The sequence below is a fragment of the Orycteropus afer genome, unplaced genomic scaffold (assembly GCF_000298275.1).
Source record: "Orycteropus afer afer isolate SDZICR_OR568_19922 unplaced genomic scaffold, OryAfe1.0 scaffold00081, whole genome shotgun sequence".
Lineage (NCBI taxonomy): Eukaryota > Metazoa > Chordata > Mammalia > Tubulidentata > Orycteropodidae > Orycteropus > Orycteropus afer.
The window spans coordinates 419,702-433,037 of record NW_006921668.1 but is presented as its reverse complement, the minus strand read 5'-3'; the positions used below and the strand labels follow the sequence as shown (position 1 = coordinate 433,037).

The following is a 13,336-nucleotide window of genomic DNA, read 5'->3' as shown; positions in this document are numbered from 1 at the left end:
AAGCAGCCCTTCCTTCTCCCGTGATTGTTCTCTCCAAGGCGTGTGTCTACTTGAGGTAAATGTTTAACTCACATGCCTATACTTTGTTTGGCTGGAAACCACAGGTGTGGGTTCAATTCCAGACCTGAAGGGCAGCTAGGGGCACCTTGGAGTGAATTCTTGTCTCTCTATTTTTTAAACAGTCTGGTCTATAAGGATGGTTTTTCCTGTCCATTTTGAAGTTTTATACCTAGGACTTTTATTCCCTCTATTTGCTTTGTTACTGGTGTGTGTAGATTGACTCTCTTAGTTAGGTTTTTTTTTTTTTTTTTTTTTTTTTAATGTGTGTACAATGTTTTATGGGCTTATTTTGAGCATCTGTTTCTGATTTGGTTTTAGTGTTGATGTCACGTGCCCTGATTTTGTTGTTCTCTGTTGTGAGTTCTCTATTGCAAGGACTTCCTTTAGCATTTTTGTAGGGTTGGTCTGGTTTTCACAAAATCTTTTAATTTCTGTCTGATAATGTCTTGATTTCACCCTCATATTTGATGGACCGTTTGGCTGGATACAGGATTTTTGCTTGGAAGTCTTTTCCTTCAGTGTTTTACATGTACCGTCCCATTGCCTTCTTGCCTGCATGGTTTATGCTAAGTAATCATAACTCAGCCTATTTGTCCATTGTAGGTGATATTTCTTTTTTGAAATATTTTTTGTGACAATGAATGTGACATCATTCCTCTTCAATTTGTCGTTCCTGGAATAGTAGAGCATATATTGCCTGATTCAACATGGCCAAAACCAATCCATTTCAGCTCACTATTGCCTAGGATATCAATCTTTGTGCATTCCATTTCATTTTTTATAACTCCTTGTTTTCCTAGATTCATACTTTGTACATTCCACATTCTGATTAATAATGCATGTTTGCAGCTTTTTCTTCCCATTTTGAGCCATGTTCCATGAGCAAATGAAGGTCCCAAAAGTTTTACTCTGTTCACATCATTAAAGTCAACTCTACTTTGAGGAGGTAGCTCTTCCCCAATGGTATTTGGATTGCCTTCCAGTCTGAGGTGCTCACTTTCTGGCACTATATCAGATGATGTTTCAAGGCTGTATGTAAATTTTCCCAGTAATATATCAGACAGCATTTCACTACTCTTCATAAGGATTTCACTGGCTAATTTTTTCACAAGTGGATGCCTCCATCCTTTTTCCCAGTCTGTCTGAGTCTGAAAGCTCTGCTGAAACCTGTCCACCATCGGTGACCCTGTTGGTGTTTGAAATACTAGTGGCATAGTCTTCAGCCTCACAGTACAACAAACTGACAGACAAGTGGTGGCCTGTAAGGATTACAGCCTAGAATACCCTATGGGAAGCAGTTCTGTTCTGTCATATGGGGTTGCCATGAATCCAAAATCAACTCTATTGCACCCAGCAATAAGAACTCTCAAGGAGCTCACCATCTAAGTGGGGAGAGAGACAAATATACAGTAGAGAACTAATGATATTCCAGTCTAGGAATGTTAAAGTATAAATCAAACAGTATGTGAAAAGGAGTGATTACTCTTTCTAGAGATGTTAAGGAGAGCTTGAGTAGAAGAGGAGACATTTGAGTTTATCCATAAATAAAAATAGACTTGGTAACTATGATAGTTAAGGCTGTGTGTCACCTTGACTGGGTTGTGATTTTGAGTGGCTGGGTAGCTGAATGTAGTTATTTACCATGATGAAATTGTAATCACGGCCATGGTGGAATCTGCTGTGAGCAGCTAAGTAGTTGCCTTTGGGTTGTGGCCTGCTTCCAGTATACAAGGAGATGCTTTGAGAGCAGTCTCTGGCTTTTTGGCACATCTGGATCCTGCATTTGGCTGAGTCTTCATCTCTGGTTCCTGGGCTTGAACCAGAGGCCTGCCATATTGCTTACTGATCTTCGGATTGTGCCATTTTACCTGCCAACCTCAGGTTAGTCAGCCTCTAGTCAGTCAGGAGCTATCTGAGTTAGGAGATACCTGTAGCTCCAGTGAGGCTGGAATAAGAGGCAAAACTGATGCCCAAGGTTGAGGTTCCTTCACACAGTTCCTAGAGGTGGCACACTGAATTGGACTTCTAGTCTCCTAAACTGTAAGAGAATAAATTCCTGTTTGTTAAGCCACCTGCTGTGGTATATCTGTTATAGTAGCACTAGAGAACCAAGACAGCAACCAAATGGAGGGGCTTGGAACTCCATAAAGGCAATAGTAGGAGCAAGACCACAGAGGTGTGAAAAGTACCTTCAGCTTCTGCTATATGGCAGGGAACGGTAGGTAATGTGGTTCCAAAAATTGTTTGGAGGTGTGTCATGGAGGGCCTACTAAATAATGTCAGAGGGGCTGAGTTTTACCTTTTGAACAATACTACTTCCATTTTATGCAAATGGTGGCATTGCAGTTCAAAGAAATTTGTTCTATTAAACTTTACTTCCTTTATCCAGCTGGAGTTCAGGAACCTCTTAACAGATCCAGTCTATATGAACTGGAAACATTTATTGAATGAAATAAGACTGCCTGTACTGTTGTTGTTATGTGCCGTCGAGTCAGCCCTGACTCATACTGTATAGAATTGAATTCTGTCCCTTGGAATAAAAATCATAGTTTTAGCATACTCTTAACTGCTTATAATACCCTTTGCATTTCAAGCATAGTAGTGTTAAAGTTTCCTTATAAATGCTAAGTATTTTCTTTTTAAAAGCAGAATAATGTTCTATAGCACTCCAGTTTTGCCTTCATTTTGTATTTGTCTTTTTTATTTTTTTAGGAACAATTAAGAGTGCTATTTACTTCTGTTTTTAAAAGTTATTTGTTGGTTATAAATATTTAAAAAGAAAGCTAGCTTTTGTTAGTGGCTTAAAACCAAATAAAATATAAAAATAGTCAGTTATACATTTGGGCATTTCATGGTTTGGACTTTGAAACCAGAGTGCCTGAGTTCCAATCTTAAAATGCCACTTTTGGGGCAAGTTACTTAACCTCTTTATGCCTAAGCTTCACCATCTGTAAAGTGGAGATAATCGTAATTACCTACTCATAGAGTTGTTGTCTGATCACACATACAATGCTTAGCACCACAGTACACTCAATAAATGTTAGGTGCTTTCGTAGTTGCTTAGTGTTGCCATAGCAAAAAATATCACAAGTTGGTGGCTTTAAAAAATAGGAATTTATTATCTCACAGTTTTGGAGGGAGAAGTCCAAATATAGGCATCATCTGTAGGGAAAGGCCCTTCCATGTTGGTAGCCCTGGGTGTTTTTTTATGTTTCTGGGCTTATGGATAGATACCACTCAGAAAGGATTAGGTTTAGGGCCCACTGTACTCTGGTACTTCAATAACATACCAAAAGAAAACCCCTATTTCCAAACAGGGTCATATTCATAGGGACAAGTGTTAACACTTCAACATTACTTTTTAGGGAACATGACTTAATTCATAGCAATACTAAAAAAATCCTAGCTGAGGTTGTTAATATTGTCATTATTACTGTTTTTATTCTACAAGTTCTTTAGAAAGATATTGGCAGCTACATAATTAAACTTATCAAAATTTACTTCTGTCAATACATTATACCATGTGGACTTAGGTTGGCATAAAGTATGGTACAGCTGCCCATGTTTAAGCATTACATAGTTTATCAACTGTGGTTTTACAAATTTAATTTTAGAATTTAAGTTCTTGCTTATTTATCTCTTCAATTGTAGGAGTTCCCAAAAGTCGACGAGGAGAAATTTGGCAATTCCTAGCTTTACAATATCGTCTAAGACACAGATTACCTAATAAACAACAGCCTCCTGACACTTCATATAAAGAACTTTTAAAGCAGCTCACTGCTCAGCAGCACGCTATCCTTGTGGATTTAGGTATGTTTGCTGTACTGATTATAACTAATTAAAAGTAAACAGAAGGTCCCTTTTATTGAGGTCTTTTTTTTTTTTTTTTGGTGTTATTAAAAAACATATGAAGACTTTCTGACCTTTTCTCTTCCCAAGGGAAAATTGGGCTTATCTCTGATTGAAGATACCATAATTGCCTGAGTGTTTAATTTTTCACCCCCAAATTTTCCTTCTGAAAAAGGAGTTTTATTTGAATCATTTTAAGGCTGTATTTTGGTAAGGCCATATTGTTGGGTAATTGCTGTTCCTATATTTTTAGCAATTGATTTTTCTGTGGGATTGACAACTATTATATCAATGGATGCTAGTTGTAAAAGCCTTCATAAGTGTTTTAATAAAGTAAGTTACTGTGATGTTGAATAGATCTCAGTGGAGCTTGCAGACTGAATACATAGAATGGTTGAAAACCAGCCATTGAAGACCCTATGGATAACAGCTGTCCCATCTACAACTAATCATGGGATTGTGCAGGACTAGGCACCATCATTCTGTTGTACATGGGGTCATTGAGTCATGGGATATTTGATGGCAGCTAACAACGACAGCCCACCACGTACCTGTCAATTTGTCATACTGTGGTGGCTTGCATGTTGCTGTGAGGCTGAACGCTATGCCATTAGTATTTCAAATACCAACAGGGTCACCCATGGTGGACAGGTTTCAGCAGAGCATCCAGACTAAGACAGACTGGGAAGAAGGAAGGGGCTATCCACTTCTCAAAGAACTGGCCAGTGAAAACCTTATGAATAGCAGTGAAACACTGTTGGATATATTACTGGAATAGCCCTGAGACATTGTCTTATATAGTGATGGAAGATGACTCCTTGGGTTGGAAGGCACTCAAAATATGTTAGGGAAGAGCTGCCTCCTCAAAGTAGATCAACCTTAATGACGTAGATGGAGTAAAGCTGACAGGACCTCCATTTGCTGATAAGGCACAATTCTAAATGGGAAGAAGCACCTGTAAACATCCATTAATAATCAGAACATGGAATGTATGAAGTATGAATCTAGGAAAATTAGAAGTTGTCAAAAATGAAGTGGAATGCATAAAGATCAATATCCTAGGCATTAATGACCTGAAATGGACTGGTTTTGGCCATTTTGAATCAGACAACCATACCATTTACTATGCTGGGAATGACAAATTGAAGAGGAATGGTGTGGCATTGATCATCACAGAAGTGTTTTAAGATCTATCTTGAAATACAGTGCTGTCAGTGATAGGATAATATCCATACACCTACAAGGAAGACAAGTTAATACTACTATTATTCAAATTTATGCACCAACTACCAAAGCCAAAGATGAGGAAATTAAAGAATTTCACCAACATCTGCAGTCTGAAATTGACCAAACATGTATCAAGATGTGTTGATTATTATTGGTGATTGGAATGCAAAAGTTGGAAACAAAGAAGAATCACCAGTAGTTGGAAAATACGCCTGTGGTGATAGAAATGATGCCAGAGACTGCATGATAGAATTTTGCAAGACTAACAACTTATTCATTGCAAATACCTTTTTTCAACAACATAAATAGTGGCTATACATGTAGACCTCACCAGATGGAATACACAAGAATCAGATCAACTACATCTGTGGAAAGAGATGATGAAGAAGCTCAGTATCTTCAGCCAAAACAAGGCCGGGAGCTGACAGTGGAACAGACCATCAACTGTTCATTTGCAAGTTCAAGTTGAAGCTAAAGGCAATTAAAATAAGTTCACAGGAGCCAAACATGACCTTGATTATATCCCACCTGAATTTAGAGAACATCTGAAGAATAGATTTGATGCACTTAATACCAATCACCAAAAAAGAAGGTGAGTTGTGGAATGATATTAAGAACATCATCCAGGAAGAAAGCAAAAGATTGTTAAAAAAAACAGGAAAGGAAGAAAAGACCAAAATGGATGTCAGAAGAGACTCTGATACTTGCTCTTAGATGGAGTACTAGTAGCTAAAGCCAATGGAAGAAATGGCAAAATGAAAGAGCTGACAATTGGCATAACATAATAGTAATCTTGTTCTACAACCTACTTTGGTGAGTAGCGACTGGGGTCTTAAAAGCTTTCGAGTGGCCATCTGAGATGCAGCTAATGGTCTCCTCTCATCTGAAGTGAAGAAGAGTAAAGAAAAACAAAGGCATTTTGAAACAATCAGCCCTAGAATATGATGGGCCTCAAGACTAGAAGAACTAGATGGTGCCTGACTATCAATGTCAGCCACTCAGGGAGGGATCATAACTGGAGATCCTGGATACAACGGGAGGAAGAATGTGGAATGAAATCCAAATACACAATAATGACCAGAATTACTGGTTGCATAGAGTCTAGTGGAACCCCCAATACTATGGCCCTGGGATACACTGCAGGCCTGGGATAAGACTAACTCCCAAGGGCTGGCTCTCAGCCCAACAGTAGTAAGACTTATGTGCAGAACACCCAATCCAGGGCAATGAACCCACCTACTCTATGAAGATACACCCCTTTGAGAAGTCAGCCATGGGCACTGGACAGGCAGCATTCATATGGAGGTAAAGCTGGACAGACAGGAGTGCATAATTAAGGGCACAGGGATGGAGGGGTTCCCTGGGAAGGGAGAGGAGGAGGAGTGTGGGTGAGGATTGGGGATGGTAATCAGGGAGTGAAACCAAAGGCACACAAACTGTTGAATGTAAAACAAATTCTGCTGTGTAAATTTGCACCCAAAGCACAATTTAAAAAAAATAAAAGAGCTGAACAGAAGATTTCAAAGAGCAGTTCAAGAAGACAAAGTCAATTATTATAATGAAATGTGCAAAGACTTAGAGTTATAGAACCAAAAGGGAAGAACATGCTTGACATTTCTCAAACTGAAAGAACTGAAGAAAAAATTCAAGCCTCGATTAGCAATGTTGAAGGATTCTATGGGCAAAATATTGAGTGATGCAGGAAACATCAAAAGAAGATGGAAGGAATACACAGAGTAACTGTACCAAAAAAAAAATTGGTTCATGTTCATCTATTTCAGGTGGCATATGAACAAGAACCAATGGTATTGAAGGAAGAAGTTTAGGCTGCACTGAAGGAATTGGCAAAAAAAGAAAAAAAAAAAAAAAAAAGGCTCCAGGAATTGAAGGAATACCCATTGAGATGTTTCAACAAAGGGATGATGTGCTGGAGGCACTTACTCGTCTATGCCAAGAAATTTGGAAGACAGCTACCTGGCCAAATGAAGGGAAGAGATCCACATTTGTACCTATTCCCTAAGAAGGTGATGTAACAGAATGTGGAAATTATCAGACAGTATCACAGGCAAGTAAAATCCTGCTGAAGAGAATGCAAAAAATGGTGCTGCAGTATTTTGGCAGGGAACTTATAGAACTGTAAGCTGGATTCAGAAGAGGACATACAATGAGGGATATCATTGCTGATGTCAGATGGGTCTTGGCTGGACGCAGAGATTACAAGATGTTTACTTGTGTTTTATTGACTATGCAAAAGCGTTTGACTGTGTGGGTCATAAAAAATTATGGATAGTAGTGAGAAGAATGAAAATTCTGGAACACTTACTTGCACTCATGAGGAACCTGCACATTGACCAGGAGGCTATTGTTTTAACAGAACAAGGGGATACTGCATGATTTATAATCAGGAATGGAGTGTATCATGGTTCTATCTTTTCACCATACTTATCCAATTAGATTCGACTTGATGGCACATAACAACAACAGCATCCAATCTGTATGGTGAGCAAATAATCAAAAAAGCTGAACTATTTGAAGACCATGGCATCAAGATTGGAGGAAAACTCACTTGCTTGCTGAAAGTGAAGATGACTTGAAGCAATTACTGTTGAAGATTAAAGACTACAGTCTGCAGTATGGATTACATCTCAGAATAAAGAAATGAAAATCCTCACAACTGGATCAATAAGCAGCATCATGATAAATGGAGAAAGGATTGAAGTTGTCAAAGATTTCATATTACTTGGTTCCACAATCAAGACCAATGGAAGCATCAGTCAAGAAATCAGACGATGTATTGGACTGGGCAAGTCGGCTGCAAAAGACCTCTTTAAAGTGCTAAAGAGCAAAGATTTCTCTTTATACTAAGGTGCGTGCCTAACCCAAGCCATGTATTTTCCATTGCCTAATATTCATGTGAAAGCTGAAGAATGAATGAAGAAAACTGAAGAAGAGTTGATGGTTTTAAATTGTGGTGTTGGTGAAGACCTGGGGTAGGTCTTCTGTGTGTAGGTTTTTCTGCTGTTAGTGAGTTCATTTATAGGCCTAAAGGGTAACCCATGAAGAAAATACCATGGACTTCCAGAAGAACTAACAGATCTGTCCTGGGAGACGTGCAACCAGAATGCTCCTTGGAAGCAAGAATGACCAAACTTTGTCCCACCTACTTTAGTCATGTTGTCAGAAGGGACCATTCTCTGGAGTAGGATATCATGCTTCATAAAGTGGAGGGTCAGTGAAAAAGGCAAGACCCTCAACGAGATGGATTAACACAGTGGCTGCAATGATGGGCTCCGGTACAACAAGGATTGTAAGGCTGGTGCAGGACCAGGCAGTGTTTTGTTCTATTGTCGCTATGAGTCAGAGCCAACTCGATGACACCTAACAACAAAAACAACAGCAGAATAATTTAAAAGGGGACCAAAAAAATTCAACAGAGATGTAATGATTGTCCCTGGTCATAGTACTTCACATTGGTAAGTAGTGGCAATGCTGAAAAAAGGCCTCTGTTTTATTATTTATTTATTTTTAAAAATTTCTATTTGTACTTTGGGTACAAATTTACATAGCAAACTTGTTTTTCATTCAACATGTCATGCATATCTGATTTCACAGCCCTGATTACCCTCCCCAACTGTAAATCACTCTACTCCCCTTTCCCCACTGTGACCACCCCCTCCCTATGCCCTTCTCATCCATACATTCCTGTCTGTACAGCTTTCTCTCTGTTTGAGTGCTAACCCTCTAGTGTCTCATGGCTGCTTGATTCAAGGGATGCATCTCTCTAGAGTAGGTGGGGGCATCAACATGGGATAGGTCTTCTGTATGTAGGTTTTTCTCCTGTTGGGCTGAGAGCCTATCCATGTTAGTGAGTCCATTTCTAGGCCTGAAGGGTAACCCAGGGCCATAGTCTTGTGGGTTCCACCAGTCTCTCCCTGACCAGCAATTCTTGTCATTTTTGTGTTTTTGAATTTTGTTCCACATTTTTCCTCCCATTCTCTCCAGGATATCCAGAGTTTGACCTCTTTCCAAGCAGTTGGCAATGGTAACCAGGCATCATCTAGTTCTTCTGGTCTTGGACTGTGGAGGCTGAAGTCCTTATAGTCCAGTTTATCTTTGGACTAATTGTTTCCAGATGACTTTGATCTTCTTCACTCTTTGCTCCAGACAAGAGGAGACCAATATTTGTATCTTAGGTGGCTGCTCGAAAGCTTTTAAGACACCAATTGCCTCTCACCAAATTAGATTGTAGAACAACCTTTTAAATTGTAGAACAACCTAATTGTAGGTTTATGAACTATGTCTGCCAATTGAGCATGATGTCCCCCAAGACTATGGTCCTGAGCCCTTTAAATGAAAAAAAAAAAAAAAGACCTTTAAAGGTCATTTTATGAAACTATATAAGTGATTTAAAAAAAAAAAACCTACTTCCTTCCAGTCAATTCTGACTTGAAGCAACCCTTTAGGACAGAATACTCTTGCCCAAAGGGTTTCCAAGGCTGGAAGTGTAAATCTTTATGGAAGCAGACTGACTCATCTTTGTCTTGCGGAGCAGCTGGTAGGTTCAAACCAGTGGACTTTTGGTTAGCAGCTTAATGTTTTAACCACTATGACATCAGAGCATCTTAATAAGTTATTAGGTTGTGGGAAACATAAATTAATTTCTATAGGATGAATGAAAATCAACTCTGCTGTTTCATTAAGCAACTGATCATAACAAATCATGGATAACATTGTGAAGAATGGGGATTCCAGATACTTAATTATGCTCATGTGGAACCTGTACATAGACTAAGGGGAGACATCTCAACAGAACAATGGGCTACTGAGTGTTTTGAAATTAGGAAAAGTGTGTCAGGGTCACTCAATCTGTTTGCTGAGGAAATAATTCAAGAAACTTGACTATATGAAGAAGAAATCAGTATCAGGATTGGAGGAAGAATCATTAGCAACCTGTGGTATAAAGATGACACAGCCTTTTTTTGCTGAAAGTGTAGAGTACTTGAAGCACTTACTGATGAAGATCAAAGACTATAGCTTTCACTGTGGCATAAAGAAAACAAAAAATCTTGTAACTATCTTGTAACTAGACCATGAAGCAATACCTTGATAAATGGAAAACATTAAAATTGTCAAGCATTTCATTTTATTTGGATCCAAAATCAGTGCCCATGGAAACAGCAAGTAAGAAATGGAATAACATTTTAATTGGGCAAATCTGCTTCAAAAGACTTTTTTTTTTTTTTTAATTGTGATTTGGGTGAAACTTTACAGAGCAAATTCACTTTCCATACAGAAGCTCACATACACTTTGTCTCATGACATTGTAATCTCTCACAATGCAACAGCTCTCTTCCCATTTTCTCCCCATTAGTTACTTCTTTCCTGTGTCCTTCGTTCCATGGACTCTTGCCCCCTGAGCTGTCTCCCTGTGCATACACCACCCTTCTATTCTTCCATGATTGTTCTCTTCAAGGAATGTATCTACCTAATGTAAATGTTCAGCTCATATGTCTGTCTTTTGTTTGGCTGGAAGCCACAGGAGTGGGTTCAATTTCAGACCTGAAGGGCAGCTAGGGGCCATGGTCTCAGTGGTTCCATCAGGCTACATCAGACCAGCAAACCTGGTCCCTTTTTTTTTTTTTTTTTTAATGATTTTGAGTTTTGTTCCACATTGTTCTCCTGTTCCATCCAGGATCTCCTACATTGACCACCCTCTGAGTGGTTGACAGTTGTAGCTGGGCACCATGTTCTGGTCTCATAGTTGTATAGGCTGAAGATCACATATTGTACTAATCCCTTGGACTAATTGTTTCCATGCATCTTTGGTTTTCCTCATTCTTTTTTGCTTTGGATGAGGAGAGACCCATCGTTGGATCTAGATGACTATTTGCAGGCTTTTAAGAGCCCAGTTGCTACTCACCAAAGTAGGATGTAGAGAAATGTTTTGTGTAGTATGTTATGCCAATAGAGCTTGATGTCCCCTGCAACTATGGTCCCGAGCCCACAGGTCCAAATACTCTCTCCCTCTGGGTAGCTGGCTGTAGTGAAGAAGTAACTACAGCCTTGTCCTTCATCAGCTCTACTATATACCTGGGAATTCTTACAGAACATACCAATACACTCATGCAAACATTGTCTACCACCCCTGTACATGGTCTTGGGCACTCTCCCCCCTGCATAAACATACCTAATAGTTCAGCCTGTCCACCCATCTATCCACTTGTATATCCACATTTGCCTTCACTGACAATGCAGTACTTTATGTACAAAAGGGTTCATCTTTGTTGTCTGTATGTCCCATGCACCTCTCTATGTCTTCCTCTTCCTCAGTACCACCATGTTGATCACTTATATTTGGTACATTGTTCTTCTCTTCACCCAAATCAATACTTGTCAAAAGACCTTTTTTAAAATGTTAAAGAGCAAAGATGTCACTTTGAGGACTGAGATGTGCCTGCCCCAAGCCATGATAATTTCAATCTTATCTTATGTGCATGAGCAGCATCCAGGGACCCAGAGGAGGGACCCAGGCCCTATCCCCAACAGTCAGGAAAGTAGGGGAAAGTGAGACCAGAGGAGATGACAGAGCAGAGCAGCAGCCAGGGATCCGGGTAAGGGGAGAGACCCAGGCCCCATCTCCACCAGCCAGAAAAGTGGGGGGAAAGAGAAGCCAGAAGGGATGACAGAGCAGAGCAGCACCAGGGATCCGGGTAAGGGGAGGGCAGAGAGGTTTCAAACAGCTGAACAAGACAAACTTGTCTGTCAGTTTGTCATGCTATTGTGGCTTGCATGTTGCTGTGAGGGTTGAGGCTGTGCCTCTGGTGTTTCAAGTGCTGGCAGGGTTACACATGGTGCACAGGTTTCAATGCAGCTTACAGACTGAGACAGACTAGGAAGAAGGAAGAGGCCATCCACTTTACAAAGAATTGGCCAGGGAAAATCTTATGAATAGCACAAAACACTGTCTGATACAGTACAGCACAACTTCATGAATAGCCTGGAAACAATATCTGATACTGTGCAGGAGGATGAGCCCCTTAGGTCAGAAGGTTTTCAAAATATGACTAGGAAAGAGCTGCATTATCAGAGTAGGACCGACCTTACTGATGTGGATAAAGTAAAGCTTTCGAGACCACCATTTGGTGACATGGCATAACTCAAATTGAGGAGAAACAGCTGCAAACATCCATTAATAATAGGAACATGGAATGTATGAAGTATGAATCTAGGAAAATTGGAAGTTATCAAAAATGAAATGGAATGAATAAAGATTGATATCCTAGGCATTAGTGACCTGAAATGGACCTATTTTGGCCATTTTGAATCAGACAACCATATGATGTACTATGCTGGGAATGACAATTTGAAGAGGAATAGTGTGGCATTTATCATCACAAAGGATGTTTCAAGATCTGTCCTGAATTACAGTGCTGTCGGTCGTAAGATAATATCCATATGCTTTCAAGGAAGACCAGTTAATATGACTTATTCAAATTTATGCACCAGCCACCAAAGCCAAAGATGAGGAAATTAAAGATTTTTATCAACTTCTGCAGTCTGACATTGACCAAATGTGCAATCAGGATGTGTTAATTATCAGTGGTGACTGGAATGCAAAAGTTGGAAACAAAGAAGAATCACTGGTGTTTGGAAAATTTGGCCTTGGTGACAGAAATAACGCTGGAGATGGCATGATAGAATTTTTCAAATCCAACTACTTATTCATTGCATTTTTTTCATCAATGCAAATGGTGGCTATGCATATGGACTTTGCCAGAAGGAATACCCAGGAATCAGATTGACTTCATCAGTGGCAAGAGGCAATGGAAATGCTCAATATCTTCAGCCAAAACAAGGCCAGGAGCTGATTGTGGAGCAGACCATCAACTGCTCATATGCAAGTTCAATTTGAAGTTGAAGTCAATTAAAAAAAAGTCTACGAGAACCAAAATATGATCTTGAATATTTCCCTCCTGAATTTAGAGACCATCTAAAGAATAGATTTGATGCACTGAACACCAGTGACTGAAAACCAGAAGAATTGTGGGATGACATCAGGAACATAATCCATGAAGAAAGCAAGAAGTCATTAAAAAGACAATAAAAGAAGAAAGGACCAGAATGAATGTCAGAAGAGACTCTGAAACTTGCCGCTGAATGGAGAGTAGCTAAAGCAAATGGAAGAAATGACAAGATAAAA

The 13,336-nt window shown here is 39.5% G+C and overlaps 1 protein-coding gene across 1 annotated transcript in view; it reads left to right on the top strand.

The window, feature by feature from the left end:
* The window catches only part of TBC1D4 (TBC1 domain family member 4), a 305,464-nt gene that overhangs the window by 268,815 nt on the left and 23,313 nt on the right, over window positions 1-13,336 (top strand). The window contains exon 17 of the mRNA XM_007941498.1: window positions 3,712-3,870. Within this exon, the coding sequence (XP_007939689.1) occupies window positions 3,712-3,870 (159 nt within the window). The remainder of the gene's footprint in view (window positions 1-3,711; window positions 3,871-13,336) is intronic.